The sequence below is a fragment of the Cornus florida genome, unplaced genomic scaffold, assembly GCF_030987335.1.
Source record: "Cornus florida cultivar Cherokee Brave unplaced genomic scaffold, ASM3098733v1 CherokeeBrave_3.0.0_Hap2_Chr10, whole genome shotgun sequence".
NCBI lineage: Eukaryota > Viridiplantae > Streptophyta > Magnoliopsida > Cornales > Cornaceae > Cornus > Cornus florida.
In genome coordinates, this window is record NW_026775580.1 from 13,669,011 (window position 1) to 13,686,758 (window position 17,748).

The window sequence follows — 17,748 nt, forward strand, 5'->3', positions numbered from 1 at the left end:
TGCAGAAAAGTTGCACCAGGCCTATAGGAACGTTGCAACTCGTACTAGTTAGTCTAGTACTGCCTTACTGGTGCTCAACTTCTGAACCAGTATTAAATGGTTCTCGAATTCATTCTACTCGGTTTAGTTTGTATTAAAAGTAACTTGGTAAAATTGGCGTACTCAATTTGAGAGCTTGACTATCATTATAGACAAGCGGAAAATTACAAATATGAAAAAGAGAATAAAATCAAATCAAAATAAAGAGAATAAAATAAAATCAAATCAAATCAGAATAAAAATAAAATCCCTAAAAATTAGCCTATATTGAAGACCCAATAAATCTGCCATAATCGTTGAGTCAACTTATAGATAAGATTTCCAACACTCTCCCTCAACTTGGAGCAAATATGTTGACTAAGCCCAGCTTGACGATGGAAGACTGGAGAAGAGAAGGCCCAACAGACTTTGTGAACACATCTGCAGTCTGTTCTGAAGAAGGAACAAAAATAGGATTAATGATACCCGATCGAACCTTCTCTCGAATAAAGTGAATGTCTACCTCAATATGTTTCGACCTTTCATATAAAACAGAATTAGAAGCAAGCATAATGGCTGATTTATTGTCACAAAACAGCCTTGAAGAACCTTTCTGTACAAGACCCAACTCTCCCAAAATTGATTGAAGCCAAAGGAGCTCACAAGTACCTTGAGCCATAGCTCGGTATTCAGCTTCAGCAGAGGATCTAGAAACAACAGCCTGTTTCTTACTCTTCCATGATATGAGATGATTACCATAGAAAGTACAGAAGCCAGAGGTAGAACGTCTATCTGTCTTACATCCAGCATAGTCTGCATCAGTAAAGCATGAGAGTCCAGACTGATTTCCTGAGGCATAGAACAGACCAAGACCAGGGCACGACTTAAGGTACCTCAAAATATGGTAGACTGCATCCATATGAGCTGAGCGAGAGGCATGCATGAATTGACTAATCACACTGACAACAAATGTCAAATCGGGCCTTGTGTTAGTCAAGTAGATAAGACGACCTACTAAACGTTGATACACGGATGGATCTGGAAGTAATTCCCCTGACTCAACAGAGAGTTTAAGATTGGGGTCCATAGGAGTGGAAGCGGGTCGACACCCAAGCATGCCAGTATCTTGGAGAAGATCCAAAACATATTTTCTTTGAGATAAAGAAATTCCACGACGGGATCTAGCAACCTCAATTCCAAGAAAATATCGAAGAGGACCTAAGTCCTTCACATCAAAGGACTTTTGAAGATGAAGTTTCGCCTGAGCAATCCCTGAAGCATCATCACCTGTGATAATGATATCATCCACATATACCAATAAAATAATGCAACGACCATCAGAGCGACGTCGAATAAAACAAGTATGGTCTGAGTGGCAACGCACAAAGCCCATGGATAAAACAACATTGCTGAAACGACTAAACCAAGCTCTAGGAGATTGCTTCAGACCATAAAGAGACTTCCGTAGCCTACAGACTTTCCCAGCATACTCCCTCTCAGCCCGAAATCCAGGGGGTGGATCCATATATATAGTCTCAAGTAAGTCTCCATTAAGAAATGCATTCTTGACATCTAACTGATGCAGAGGCCAAGAATGGGCAGCAGACAAGGAGACAAGCAGTCGCACAGACGTCAACTTAGCCACAGGAGCAAAGGTAGCACTAAAGTCTTTGCCCGGAATCTGAGTAAAGCCTTTTGCCACCAACCGAGCCTTATACCGATCAATAGAACCATCGGCTAAGTACTTCACATTAAAGACCCACTTGCAGCCAACCGTTTTCTCCCCAGAAGGTAAAGCAACAAGTTCCCATGTATTATTATGGTGTAAAGCATCCATTTCTGTTGTCATGGCAGACACCCAATTGGGATCCTGGAGGGCTTCTGACACAGATCGAGGAATAGAAACGGTCCTAATCTTGCCCAGGAAGGATTTATATGCACCTGAAAGACCATCATAGGAGACATACTGGGAAATAGGGTGGTTAGTGTTACTAGAAAAACCATACCAATTAGGAGGATGACGATCACGGGTAGGATAACGGGAGGTACGCTCAGGAATTGTAGGAGCAATAGGAGAAGGAGAGTTATCTGGACCTGGTTCTGAAGATGATTCTGGCAGGGGAGGTTGAGTGCGATGGCGACGAGAGTAGACCTGCAAAGGTGGAGGGGAACCCTGCATGGATGGAGAAGGAGATTCCAGGACAGTATGATTTTCAAAGAGAGGAACAGGACGGGCAATAGGAGAAATCTCCTTCTCCAGATCACAAGAGAGAGAATCCTGTACCACAGAATTAGTACTATAAAAAGGAACAGTTTCATGAAATGTCACATCATGAGAATGATACATATGTTTGGTCACAGGATCATAACAACGATAGCCCTTTGACATAGTAGAATACCCCAAGAAAATACACCTAATAGATTTATCATCAAATTTATGACGAGAAGGACTACGGTTATGAACAAAACAAGTACAGCCAAAAACACGAGGCAGAAGGTGAAACAATGTATAATCAGGCTGGAGAATCTGAAGTGGTGCCTTACCACCTAAAACTCGACTGGGAGTACGATTAATCAGAAAAGCAGCTGTAAGAACAGCCATGTGCCAATAGAATTTAGGCACATGCATACCACTCAGAAGACATCGGACCACAGACATAAGATGACGGTTTTTGCGTTCAGCCACGCCATTTTGCTCAGGAGTATAGGGGCAAGTGAGTTGATGTAAAATCCCCTTTTTATTAAGTTCAGACCGGAACTCATTCGAAACATATTCTCGTCCATTATTAGAAAGAATATTACGGACAACAGTGTTATACTGGGTTTTGATCATTTGAAGAAACTGGGTAAATAAAAGAAACACATCAGATTTCTTTTTCAATAAATAAACCCAAGTACAACGAGAATAATCATCAATAAATGTCACATAATATCGATGTCCAGAGAAAGCAGTAACTGGGGAAGGGCCCCAGACATCAGAATGAATAAGATCAAACATACTAGGAGCACGACTCATATGAGAAATATAGCTAGTTCTAGTATGTTTAGAAAGCTCACAAACTTCACATTGAAACTTATGGTCCTTACATGCTTTATTTAACGAAGGAAACAATAGACATAGATATTGAAAGTTTACATGCCCCAAACGTGCATGCCACAGACTAAAAGTGCGAAAAGAAACATCATAAACACTAGAAGTAGGTAGGACAGAAGCTTAAAGACGAGTTCCTGGTGGTTCCCCAAAGTAGTAAAGCCCATCACGCTCATAACCCCTGCCAAAAATCCTCTTCGAACAAAGGTCCTACAACAAACAGTGATCTGGTAAGAATATAACTGCACATTGGAGGTTTTTTGCAAGCCGGCTAACAGATAAAAGGTTAAAGGCAAATTTAGGTACATGAAGGACAGATGAAAGAGTAATATCAGGAGACAGACAAACATCACCCTTACTGTGAATGTAAGATGTAGAGCCATCCGCAAGATACACAGATTGGGTAACAGGTATGACATTAGAAGAAAAAACTGATAACTCACCAGTCATGTGATCATTGGCCCCAGAATCCAGAACCCAAGTGGGCTGCTTGGCCTTAACATGAAATGCAGTAGGAGTACCTGGTCTTGGATATGCCTAATCTGAGACTGAAGCTAGCTCAGTCCAGGAAATACAGTAGATCCACCAGTAGTAACAGGAGTTTCTGCAACAGCCGCAGTACGAGAAGAACCAGTTCTAGATAAACGGTTCCTAGAAAATTTTTGCTTCAGTTCAGGATGAAGTTTGAAGTAACGAGCCTTAACATGTCCAACCCCTCCACAATGGTGACAAATAATCTGAACTCCAGAAGCTCGTGATCCAAAGTTGGCTGCAAAAGCCATATTATCCCCAGCAGGCTCAGACACTGGTACAGGAACAATTGAGGGCTGAATTAAACGGTGCCTGCGTGCTTCACCATCAACAGTAGCAAAGGCTTCCAACAGGGATGGCATTGGTGATGCATTCAAGATCTGAGACTTTAGTGGTTCAAATTTTGGGCGTAATCCCATCAAAAACTGATAGGTATGCTGACGATCAAGATGTTTGACAAGAAGAGAGGCTGCCTCAGAAGGAAATTCACTGAGAGGCTCATATTGAGCTAGTTCCTCCCAATAAGATCTCAAATACCCAAAATAATCAGTTACAGACAAATTCAGGCCTTCCTGCGAGGCCTTAGCAATATCTTGATATAATTTAAAAATACGAGCATCATTCCTAGAATGAGCATACATTTGATTCAAAGCAGTCCACAAGTCATTAACAGAGTCATAAAACATGAATATATTATAAATGCGTTCCTCCATAGAATTAAACATCCATCCTAAAATGGTCTAATTGTCCATATCCCACTGAGCATATTTAGGATCTTTAATATCTAGCCTATTTTCAGTACCTAAAATCCACCCTGATTTGCCTTTTCCACCAACATAGAGGCGGAGGGAACGAGCCCAGGATGCAAAATTACGGCCATTCAACAGCACACTAGTAACTCGTTGAGCCGATGTGTGTTGCGCCGAAAAGAGAGTTTCTTTATTATTACTTGATTCAGCCATAATATTAAATAGATCAATTCAACAGATTACCAATAATTTCAAATAAAGGAGGAATAGACCTAATTTTGATCAAACCAAGAAGCCGGAGACACGGCGGTCTGATCCGAAAATGCTGCCAATATCCCAGCAGCCCCAAAAAATTACAAACACGTCTTCTGACCCTTAGTGCATGAAAAAGACTAAGGGAATACCCCTACAGGGGTCGAACCTAGAGGAGATTGACTCCCCCTAGGACTGTCACAACAGCGACCTGAAAAAGAGAGAAGGTCTGTGAAAAAAAAAAATAAGGAAGGGGCTGTAACGAGATAGAGAGAGATATTAAAAGAGGCGGTGAAAGAGAGAGAGATGGGGGAGGCGTAGGTTTGAGGCTCTGATACCAAAAAGTAACTTGGTAAAATTGGCGTACTCAATTTGAGAGCCTGACTATCATTATATACAAGCGGAAAATTACAAATATGGAAAAGAGAATAAAATCAAATCAAAATAAAGAGAATAAAATCAAATCATAAAATTCCTAAAAATTAGCCTATATTGAAGACCTAATAAATCTGCTATAATCGTTGAGTCAACTTATAAATAAGATTTCCAACAGTATTGAAGTCGATATTATAAAACGTGAGTCCTAACTGAATTTGGAATGTTAGCTGTTCAAGTGATCGACATGGTGTTATTGGATAGTTCTAAAGAAAATTTAGTAATAAAATTAGAAAGGTGGAGAATCGTGTTAGAATCAAAAGATTTAAAAGTTAGTTGGACTAAAACTGAATATGCAGAATGTAAATTTATTAAAAAGTTAGATATTGATAATGTAATGTTCAAAACTAAAAGATTATCCAAAATGATCGGTTTTTTTTTACTTAGGATCAATTATACAAAAGGATGGTGAGATAGATCGTAATATAATTTGTATTGGAGCAGGTTAAACAAAAGATTTAAAAATTAGTTGGACAAAAACTGAATATGTAGAATGTAAGTTTATTAGAAAGTTAGATATTAATAATGTAATGTTCAACTAAAAGATTACCCTAAACCCTAAACCCTAAATCCAGGCCTTTATATTATGACTATTAGGCTGGATGAGACAAACTATATGGAGTGGGCTTAATCTGCTCGTATGCATATCACTGGTCGTAATGATCGACCATATCGAAGGGACTGACACGTATCCCTCCAAGAGCGATCCTGAATTCAAAGAGTGGAGTGCAAATAATGCACTAGTTATGACGTGGTTGTTGCAGTCCATGCAGCCAGAAATCAGCAAAGGGTTTCTGTTTGTGAAAACAGCTAAAGAGCTATGGACGACTGTGGAAGAAACATATTACTCGGTTGGTAATTTTGCAAAACTGTATGAACTCCAACAACAAATTTCAAGATTCAAGCAGGAAGGCCAAACTTTTGCTATGGACAACTATGGTAGAGACGTATTACTCGGTTGGTAATTTGGTAAAACTATATGAACTCCAACAACAAATTTCAAGATTCAAGCAAGAGGACCAAACTCTTGCTACATATTACCACACTCTACGTGGTAAATGGGAAGAGTTAGATCACTACCAAGACTACATACCTATGTGTGCAGCTGATGTTAAAGCATTTCATGCTATGGCAGAACAGAATCGAATCCATGAGTTCTTGGTTGGTTTGCATCCGAGATACGAGCATGCCACGGTACAAGTGTTAGGTAGGTGTCCAACCCCTACTTCTGTTAGAGATGTGTTTTTATATATCCAGGTTGAGGAGAGTAGAATGAAGGCTATTTCTGCACCTATATACATGAAGCTTGAGCGAGAAGTACCATTGTCTGAGAGGTTTGCTCTTGCCACACAACAATGGAACAAGCCCAATCCTCCAAAAGGAGGGAAACAAGATGACAAAAGCAAGTTGAGGTGTGATCACTGTGGGCGTATGCGCCACACTAGGGAAACATGTTGGAATCTACACGGTCACCCTACTCCAGCTCTTGCTAATGTAAATGCTAGGCCAAGGCCTGGTCCATTTAGGGGGTTATCTATGGCATATACTACAAGGCGTGAGACTGCTTCTACTGGTCATGCCTCCTTAAGGCCACCGAGTTCTTTGTCCAAGGCTGAACTTGATGGTCTCCGACATCTACTAGCACAACATTCCTCCGTTTCCATCTCTAACCTCGCTCAGATAGGTACCTCTCATTTGGCACATCAGGTTTCCACATTATCTGGTGGTTCACCCTGGATCATTGATTCAGGAGCCACTGATCACATAACTGGTACGACATCTAATTTTTCTTCATACAGTTTATGTTCTGGTATAGATAAGGTTAGAGTGGCTGATGGCACCTTCACTTCCATTGCGGGGAAGGGCATTGATTCTGCCTCTCCTAAACTTACCTTATCCTCTGTTCTTCATGTCCCAAAGTTTACCAATAACCTTCTTTCTGTCAGTCACATTACAAAAGGCTTGAATTGTAGTGTAACCTTTTTTTCCATCTCAATGTGTGTTTCAGGACTTGGACACGGGGAAGATGATTGGAAGTGGATGTGAGGACAATGGCTTGTATTTGCTGAACGCGAGGCTAACTTCTTATTATGTTGCAAATCAATCTAGTGTTAGGAATAGTAATGTCAATAAAGATAGCATAATAGACTAGGTCATTTACCTCTTCCTATTTTGAAGCATGTGCTTCCCCAGTTTGCTTCTATTGAATCTTTTGAGTTAAATTGTGAAACATGCGTTCTTGCCAAACAATGTCGTGTTTCTTATCCTACTAGTATTAATAAAAATATAGCTCCTTTGTAGCTTGTTCATTCTGATGTGTGGGGTCCTGAATCTACTACTTCGTTACTTGGTTATCGTTACTTTGTTGTGTTTGTTGATGACTTTAGTCAATATACTTGGCTTTATCTTATGAAAACCAAAGATGAAGTTCATTCCATTTTTAAAACCTTTCATAGGATGGTATGTACTCAGTTTGGTTGTCCCCTCAAAATCCTTCGATATGATAATGGAGGAGAGTTTATGTATGGTGGTCTTGCCTCATTTTTTGCTAATAACGGGATTGTCCATCAAACCTCTTGTGTCGATACACCATAGCAGAATAGTGTAGCTGAAAGAAAACACCGTCATATTACGGAGGTGACCCGTTCTCTTCTAATTGGGATGGGAGTGCCTAAAAGTTATTGGGTTGATGCAACCTTAATAGCTACATACCTTATCAATCGCATGCCTTCTAAGGTTCTTGGCTATCAATCCCCCTTCTCTGTTTTACACCATGACACTGCCTTATTTACTGTCCTTCCAAAAGTGTTTGGTTGTGTTTGTTATGTTCACATTCATCATCGCAAGGACAAAATGGACCCTAAGGCAATTCGATGCGTCTTTCTTGGATACTCCGCCACTCAAAAAGGGTATCGGTGTTATAAACCTACCACTCGTCGTCGGTTTGTATCTATGGATATTACATTCTTTGAGTCTGTTCCTTTTTTTTCCGCTACTCGGGTTCTCTACAGGGGGAGACTACTATACAGGTAAAGAATCCGTTGTCCATTCAGAGGGAATCCCCCCTTCCTTTGCCTGTTCCCATTCAGGGGGAGCTTCTTACTGAGGTGCCTATGCCTAGTCCTCCTAATACTAATGATTTACAGCAGGGAAAACAGCCAATTGTCTACACTAGGTGGGCAAAACAAGTTATTGACTCACCCCAGGACCAAGAAGTCTCCCTCGATCCAGGTAATTCCTTAGTTGACATTGATACTCCTGATTCGTTTCCCAATAGCATTCCTATTGATCTTGATGTCCCTATTGCTTATCGTAAGGGTGTTCATAGTTAAACAAAGCATCCCTATATCCCAGTTTGTATCCTATGATGCCTTATGTCCAACATATCGTGCTTTCACTTCGTGTATCTACTCTGTATCTGTTCCTTTTAGTGTTTTAGATGTTCTCAGTCAAACTCTATAGAAGAAAACTATGCTTGAAGAAATGAAGGCCCTTGAGAAGAATGGTACTTGGGATATTGTTCCATTACCTAGGGGTAAGAAACCAGTAGACTGCAAATGGGTCTACACAATAAAGTATCATGTAGACAGAACAATTAAGAGATATAAAGCTTGATTAGTTGCAAAAGGCTTCACTCAGACTTATGGAATTAATTATCTGGAAACATTTGCTCAAGTTGCCAAGATGAACTCTATACGTGTTCTTCTTTCTTTGGCAGCTAATTTGAATTGGCCCTTACATCAGCTGGATGTAAAGAATGCTTTCCTTCATGGTGACTTGGAGGAAGTGGTGTATATGACTATGCGACCAGGGTTTAAGCTTGCTAATGATCAGAATTTTGTGTGCAAGCTAAATAAAGCTTTGTTTAGGTTAAAGCAGTCGCCACGTGCTTGGTTTGAGAGGTTCAGCATTGCTGTGAAAAGAGTTAGGTACACACCGAGTCAGGCAGATCATACTCTCTTCATCAAGAAGCACCAGGGCTGCACCACTGCCCTTATTGTATATGTTGATGATATTGTGATCACTGGAAATGATCCAGAAGAGATTCGTCGAATGAAGTCATTCTTGGGGACAGAGTTTGAGGTTAAAGACCTCGGATCATTAAGATACTTTCTTGGCATCGAGGTGTGCAGATCGAAGAAAGGGGTGCTCATTTCTCAACGGAAGTATGTGTTAGATTTGTTGGCTGAAATAGGCAGGCTTGGAGCTAGACCGATTGATATTTCCATTGAGCAGAACCATAAGCTTAATGATGTAGATGGAGACCCATTAGATGATGTGAGAAGATTTCAACGATTGGTTGGGAGACTGATTTACTTATCTCTCACGCGCTTGGATATTGCCTACGCTATTAGTGTGATTAGTCAGTTTATGCATGCTCCACGTACACCTCACCTTGAGGCAGCTCATCATGTTCTTCGCTACCTTGGGATATTGTTTCGCAGTCATGGCCTCTTGTGTGTTAAAGCCTATATTGATGCTGATTCGGCAAGGTCTGTGACAAATCAACGATTTACTTCAGGATATTGCACATTTGTTGGAGGTAATGTTGTTTCATGGTGAAGCAAGAAACAGTCTGTAGTTGCTAGATTTAGTGCAGAGGCTGAGTTCAGATCCATGGAACATGGAGTTTGTGAGTTGTTATGGCTACGTACGATATTGGGTGAATTGGGTTATCCTGTTCGCGAGTCAATTAAGTTGTATTGTGACAACAAGGCTGCTATTAGCATTGCCCACAATCCAGTTCAACATGACAGGACAAAGCACATTGAAGTCGATCGACACTTCATCAAGGAAAAGCTTCATCTTGGGCTGATTTGTACTCCATACGTCAATACACATGATCAAGTTGCTGATGTTTTGACTAAGGGTGTGAGCAAGGCTTGCTTGCAAAATATATTAGTCAAGCTGGGCATGATAGATATCTTTGCACCCGCTTAAAGGGGAGTGTTGTCAAGGGCTTATTTGTTATTACTTATATATTGTTGGGGCTTATGCATAAGTTCTGAAACTTGTTATTATAAATAGAATGTGGTGGAAGGACGAAAGTATTCTTTCATTTTTTTTTCTCTTTCTCCATTTCTTTCTCTTTTTCTCTCATCCGCTTTCTTCTCTTTTTCTTCTTCTTCTTTATCACTTACTTTTAATTTGATTATATCTTAAAGTCAACCCGAACAACCTCTAAGCTTGCTACTGATGAGGACCTAAAAAATATAACAAAGGTGGGTCAAAACCCACGAACAAGTCCTTTCTACAACAACCCAAATAAAGACATGGTGAACGATACATCCCTAGCTAACTAATACAACATCTATATAGTCAATATATATATATATATATATACACACACACACACACACACACACACTAAAGACTCTCACTGGACTAAGGGCAGACTCAACTAGATAGTGAGTAGCTCATGCAAAGCGCACACAAGGTAGTCACGAGTCCTCCTTCTACCAGGGCACACACATTCCTATATCCAGCTACCCATCTCAATCGACAATATACACTTCAGTCCTAACCACTGATCCCGATACCTCAAGCTCGTATCATGGCACACCTAATAATAAAATATCTATCTAGCCATATCCTAACAATGGCACAACCACACTACCGTAACCATATCCTGACAATGGCAGGACCACATATAAAAATATTATAACCATATCCTGACAATGGCACAATAAAACATCATAGCCATATTCTGACAATGGTATAAATAAAAGGGATTCAACTTAATAGTCGGTCCACCTATACTCAACAATACTAAAACCATATCTTGACAATGGTCCCACATAACAACAGACATAGATCATGTATAAGATCACACAATACTGCCACGAGCATGGTTAAAAACATATTATCATATTGCAATTATTATAGCAATTTAACATTATTAAATTATAGGAATAACTTATAAGTCATTAAAGTCCTTTTCATCAACTAAGACAACCATAAACCCAACCATGAACCTTTCTGATAATTTATAATTCCAGCAATTAAGATGATTAAAATCATATCCCATGCTAAGCATTTAACTTCCAATGTTTAAATAATTCAAAGAATTCAATTTACAACTTATTAATTGAATAAATCCTGTATTAACATGCATGTTTAAACTTTATGCTAATTAATCCACATACCACTGTTCCTGAGTCTTAATAATATGTTTGGGACCTTAATAAATCGGTTCGAGGTGAAACGGAACACTTTCGGGCCAAAATCACATATTAGCACTATCCAAACAGCGCTTAGTGTTGTTTGCAGACAATGGCGCTTGAGCCTTGTAAACAGTGCTCGAGTGTTGTTTCATGGAAACAACTCGGGGAGTCTGTTCTAAGTCCAGAAATCTATCTTTTTAGGTCCTAAAGCATGCACCTATGTCCCAATTGATGTCTAGGATTATTATAAAGCAAGTATATGCAATTTGGGTCATTAAAACATATATTTGAATCATGATTTAGCAATATCATCCAAAGTATACACATATACATTTACACATATATACACCTTCGTTTTAGTCCGATTTAAAAATGCTATCAGATTAATTCTTTCTGATCTAAGTCCCTAAAGTCACACTAAAGATATATAGAACATAAGATCAAAGGAGAAGAGTAGAACGAAGAACTTGTCTTAGGTTTTTGGATCGAAAACCAAACTTCTTCTTCTTTGTTCTTTTTCTCCAACGCCGGCAGCTTTCGGGTTACCGTCATCCTCTCCTACTGGTGGTCCTTCCACGAACAGCCCTTCACTCTTCTTCTTCTTCCTCTAGCCGTTCTTTCTCTCTCTTTCTATTTGCTTTCTCTTATACGAGTTTTCTAACCTTCACATAGCTACACATACATACATACATATATATATATATATATACTGCATATAAACCTAATCCTAAAAATTAAAATAACAATAATAATAATAATAATAATAATAATATTGATAATAAATACATGATATATATATACACATATATACAACACAATATATATATATATATATATATATATATATCCCCATGGGCAACATCTAAACTCATCTAGGATTCCTTCTAAATAATCCAAGACCCATCTAGTTGGTCCAAATACTATAAGCCCAACCCATGCTTTAAAAAAAAATAAATAAAACAAATAACTAAATCAAATAACCATTTTAAAACAAATAAACAATATAAAATTAAACAATTAAGCATATCATAATAAGCATTTTAATTAAATAATAATTTACACATTAACAATTCAACAATTGCACATAAACACATAGCCACATAATTAAATTAAATGCCATTAAAATAAACAAATAAATGCCATGAAATTTAGGGGTATTACATAGGCTACGAATCCAAATTGACTCTTAGACTGCTTGTGATAATCCTAAACCCTCCATTTTTTGACGTGAATCCTCAATGCTTACTGAGGCAAGAGTCACAGTTATTTGGTGGAAAGAGCGACCTATTTTACATACTTGACCATTATTATGCCAAGGTTATCAAAAATTAAAAAATTCACCAACTCGTATCAGTCAATTACACAATATAAAAACGATGTCAAGTTTATACCCCATAGGATAGATGCAAGTGTGCTTGTGTGCACAGTGAAGTCCTCTAAAGGTAAAAAATTATAAGAAAGTCAACAAGATCAATGATTATGGGCCACTAGATGCAAAAAACGATGTCAAATTTTTTTCAATTTATCCTAGAATAGCAACTAATCCTAGGGGTGCAACTTGGGTTAGGCAACCCAAACCAACCTAAGCCCAGCTCGATATTTTACGGGATTGGGCAGTCATTTTTGCAATTAGGGTTTGGCTTGGGTTGAAAAATCTCAACCTGAATTTAATTAGGGTTGGGTTTGGGTTGAGGTGCTAGCAACCCGAGCCCGAACCGGAACTGGATCGGAACCCAAATTCTTTTCATATATATTTTTACTTTTAAATACATTATATATAATATTTAAATTATGATTACCTTTTTTCTTTTCAACATCTTTTGTTAAATCTTAGCTTATTGGTATATTAACATTTAGGAGAATTAATTTTCTAAGAATTTGTTTGTAATTTATTAAAAATTTACATTATTTATTTATTTATTTATTTGTTTAAGAGTAATTTAATCTAAAAATAATTTAAGATCATATTAAATTTTCAATGTGAAGATTAGTTATATGAGTAACCCGAATTAACTCAGAATCTAAGCCCGAGTTGCAAGCCCGAATTTAAAAATAGAATGATGGACCGGGCTCGGATCGAGTAGTTATGGTTAAAAATAGGGTTAAGGTTGGACTTGGGTTTAACATTTTATATGGTGGGTTGGGCTCAAGTTGTACCTTAAACCCGGCCAACCTGCCCGAGTTGTAACCCTAACTAATCCATATACAATATATAATAATCAATCAAAAAATCAGTATGGGATATCAGTGGTTTTCACAAAATCAAAAATCATTGTTAAACATGCTCAATTTCAATTTCAATTAAATCTCATATACTCATGTAAAATACCTTACCCCCCAAACTTGAACCGCACATTGTCCTCAATGTGCAATGAGAACAAAAAGAATAGAATGAGATAGAACAATATTACCATGGCACAACAGAGGATCATAGAAAGCAAACCGGATAAGTAATGGAAAAATAGTAAGCAAGGTGGACACTCCCAAACTTGAATCCAAAAACATATCAAAAGAAATCACTCGGCAACCATATAAGAGTAACAAGTTCCCCTATCGGGGTAAACAAATAATCACACAAGCACAAATAAGTATAGAGAACAAAAGGTATAAGCCATGTAAGAGATCCAACTGTGCCGTTCACGATTGATCCTAAGGATGGACGATCGATCGTAACGGTGCCATTAATATCACTTGATAGGTTACGATCGATCCTAGGAAAGAATGATTGATCGTAACGTTGTATACACCTGGAGTTCCCTTAAATCTCTGGAGTACTAACGATCGATGGCTAGGATCGATCCTGACGGGGTTGTTTATTTATTGTTTTTTTTTAAGAGAAGAAAAACTATACTAATACTATAATTACAATAGAGACACAATGTGTCCCCATGTGTGCTAAGTTTAACGTCTCTAGCAGATGGAATACCACTCTCTAGCCCGCATCCAACAACTTGACTTCCTCCTTCATCACAATGGCCTCTATGTGCTTTTGAAGCACACTTAACAGACTACTCTTTTGGGTATTAGTGAAATCTAAAGCAATGAGAACCAGTATAGTTCCATTGGGAACCAAAAAAACATACTTAAGCTTATTTGGTGGTGGTTTAAACTCAAGTTTATAAGGAGACTCAAGAAGGAATAAGAGGAGTACATGATATCCCCGACAATGGAGCCAAAAATTGATGTGTTGTATTTATTAATGATAAACCACTCGCAATAGAACAAATTCTTGTAGGATAGGGCTATATAGATGGCGTCAAACCTCAAGGACTATGGTGGAATTGTTAAGCATAAAACTAATTCTAAATTTAATTCAAGAAAGTATTCGATTGTGTTTTCTATTTCTAAAAATTAAAATTAAAAGTTAAAATAGAATAGGTATCAAGAGAAGAGGAACTTAGGGATTGACTTCACCACTAGTCTCAAAACATGGTTAATTGCAGTAATTTCTGGGGAAATTCATAGTTATGTATATTTAGGAATCGAGTGGCATCATGCTCACTTCCAGTTCAAATAGAAAGATATATATAAATAAACAGTAAGCATAACTCATCTTTGGTTGGCATAGATTGTTTACCTAAGTACTCTAATCTACATTGCAGTACAACCCGTCTTCCCTCGGCATGAATTATCAAACTATTCATTCATATATTCGTTTAAGCAGCATTGCATGATGACTATTTATACCGTTAAGAGAACCCCTTGGTTGCCAATCTCTCACACAATAAAACAAGTTTGAATTTGATTAAAGTAAAATTAATTCCAAGATAGAGATTTTATCATTAAATCCCAATTTCTTAGTACTACTAAGTCAATTGCTCTTAATCATGCAATCAATATACATAATCTAGAAAAGAAACCCAAAAATAAAAACAATTAACACATGTTACTTGGCTAGGGTTGGGTCAATGCCCTAAGAGGGAATTTAGCTACTCATGGATAAGGAAGAAATCTTCAATGATGTGTTGAACGCCATCTCCATGGACAACCAATTCTTATTGAAACACCTTTTTCAACCTTCAACAATGGAGAGAAGCCTTGAGCCACAAATCTCTCTCTCTAGACTTCTAATCTTCCAAAATCTCCCTTCAGTTGTGGTAATCATACCCTAAATAAGCTCCAGACCGAGCCCTGAATGTGAGCCATAAGCCTTTGATGAAGTCCGGCCCATATATGGTAAGAAGGGAATTAAACATGTAAATCCTAGAAGTATTAGGATTCAAATCTGATATGTCCAGGATCGATCGTAGGATGTTGCGATCAATCCTATGCACCGACGTGATCGATCGTAACCTTGGCAGAGAGATTTTGTCTTCAGGAAGCTTGCAATATGTGCATATGAATACTGGAGTTATTAGGATCGATCCTAGGGAAGCTAGGATCGATCGTGGCTTCACAATTTTGCTTTATTCATTCTTTGAAGCCCAAAATCGTTCCCGAACACGCCGAGTCTTTGGAAGCACTATTAAAGGCTTGGATTCGGTAGAATTAACCAGATTTGACGATGAATACCTGAAAATAACCGAAACCAAGTAAATGATATAAGTACAACTACAAAAGTGTATTACTAAAGAACTAAGATATGCAACTTTAAGGGCTCGAATGTGCAACATTCAGCGGTCATCACTTTACATGCATTTTCATAAGAGAAGAGTTTTCGACAATTGAAAAATATTAGTGCTCATATTACATATTTAGCTTTTTGTGCTCACTTTTTGAATAGAATTCTTGCTCTTAGAATTCATATACGTATGAGAATTCTTGTGTATATTTTAGAGGTAAATCAACAATAAATAATTCTTAAGAGACTGGGATATGAACTCGGGTAAAAGTTGTTTTTTTTGTCTACCTTAGCAGATTGGATTGCTTGAGACGGAAATTTCCATGGATTTAGATGTTTGGGCTTTTAACCTCAAAAATTGTGCTGTCCTTTTTTTTATTTATTATTATTCTAATTTTTTCTTCTTTTATTATTATTTGTGGTTGTTTGATGATTGTATTATTGATGGCAAATTTAAAATTGGCCATATTAATTATATTTGGTTGTTCCAAGTAATGGAATTAAAAGAGCCATTCCTATTTTTCATACTATGAATTCATTACAAGTTCCAAGCAGGGACCGAGTCGAGTCAGTAATTCTGTCCAGGGGACACAATGTAATAAATATAAAAATTGAGGGGGCTGTTTTAAAATTTTAAAATATTATACATACAAAAATAAATAAATAAAATTAAAAGTTGACGGGAGCATGTGCCCCCTGCTGCCCCTTAATTGGCTCCATCCAAGGTTCCAAGTGCGCCGCTCTCGAATATATTCAAGGATGTGGTCACTTGTTATTATTTACTTTTTTTCTGTTTTTCTATTTTGCTTTTTGTTTTTGTTTTTTTTTTTTGGAAGTTTTAAGCAAATGTATGATCATTTAGTTGGCTTTATGTTTCTACGTAGTTAATCCTCTTTCTTTCCTTCTTTCTTTCTTTTTTTTTTCTGTACTTCAGGAGCTTCAACTAGATCAATTTGTCACACATGAGATAAGCTTTGAAGACATCAACAAAGCTTTTGATTTCCTAAATGAAGGAAAGTGCCTCCGTTGTGTGATTTGGATGGCAAATAAGTGAAAACTTATTCTCATTTTAGTTGTCTGACGGCTCTAATTTTTATGCGTGATTAAATGTAACTTCAATACACAAGTTTTGGCGCTCAATAGAATTGGGCTTTTTCCAAAACACGCACACCTTCCGAATTTATATGTTATATTTGAACTTGATTTGCCAGATCTTTGAATGGTTCTGATAAATAAGTCTTAGAAACCCGAAAATTTCATGTTTGGACAAGAGCTTTATTGTATTCCCGTGACATGTGGGCAACGCACTCAGGACTCTTTTAATGAGATACAAATTATTGGGTAATTTCAGGACGAATTAAAAAAAACATATGGTAACAAATAAGCAAAAAGTAAAATTGACACATTTACTTATCGACCTAAGAGCAATAATCCGACGATTATTTAATAATTTATCTTAATGAGAACCTCCTTTCCTTCAGCGGAAAGTATGAGAAATTTCCAACCAAGTGACCCTTAACCTTTTAAAGGACGATCTTGTAAACCTGTGTCTTGTGTCTGCCAATAGTTCATGACATTCTATTTAGCTTGTGTCTCCTTTGAAATGCCTAGAATATTAACATAAATTGACCTTTAGCACGACATTGGAATTTTTAGAGAAGAAAACTGAATATTTAAATATATTAATTTGTTACCCAGGCTTTTATGTTTCTTTGAATTTGTTGGATTTCTGGGGTTGACGTTTGAATGAACAAAATGGAGTCATTCAAGAGGTCCTTTTGAGAGCTCGAGGAAGAGAATGGGCACGGCGGCTCAATATAATTTGAGGTTGTTAAGAATTATGTCTCAAATTTTTATTATTATTAGTTTCTATTTTAGAGTGTATTTTTTATGATAATTTCTTGTAGAGGCATGTATTGGATTCTAAGAAATTGTAATCGTTGTCCA

At 37.5% G+C, this 17,748-nt stretch overlaps 1 protein-coding gene across 1 annotated transcript in view; it reads left to right on the forward strand.

Moving 5' to 3' along the window:
- LOC132278699 (alcohol dehydrogenase-like 7) overlaps positions 1-17,146 on the forward strand; it is a 42,659-nt gene extending 25,513 nt beyond the window's left edge. The window contains exon 10 of the mRNA XM_059780548.1: positions 16,736-17,146. Coding sequence (XP_059636531.1) covers positions 16,736-16,855 — 120 coding nt within the window. The 3' untranslated portion in view covers positions 16,856-17,146. The remainder of the gene's footprint in view (positions 1-16,735) is intronic.
- The last annotated feature ends 602 nt before the right edge of the window (positions 17,147-17,748 follow it).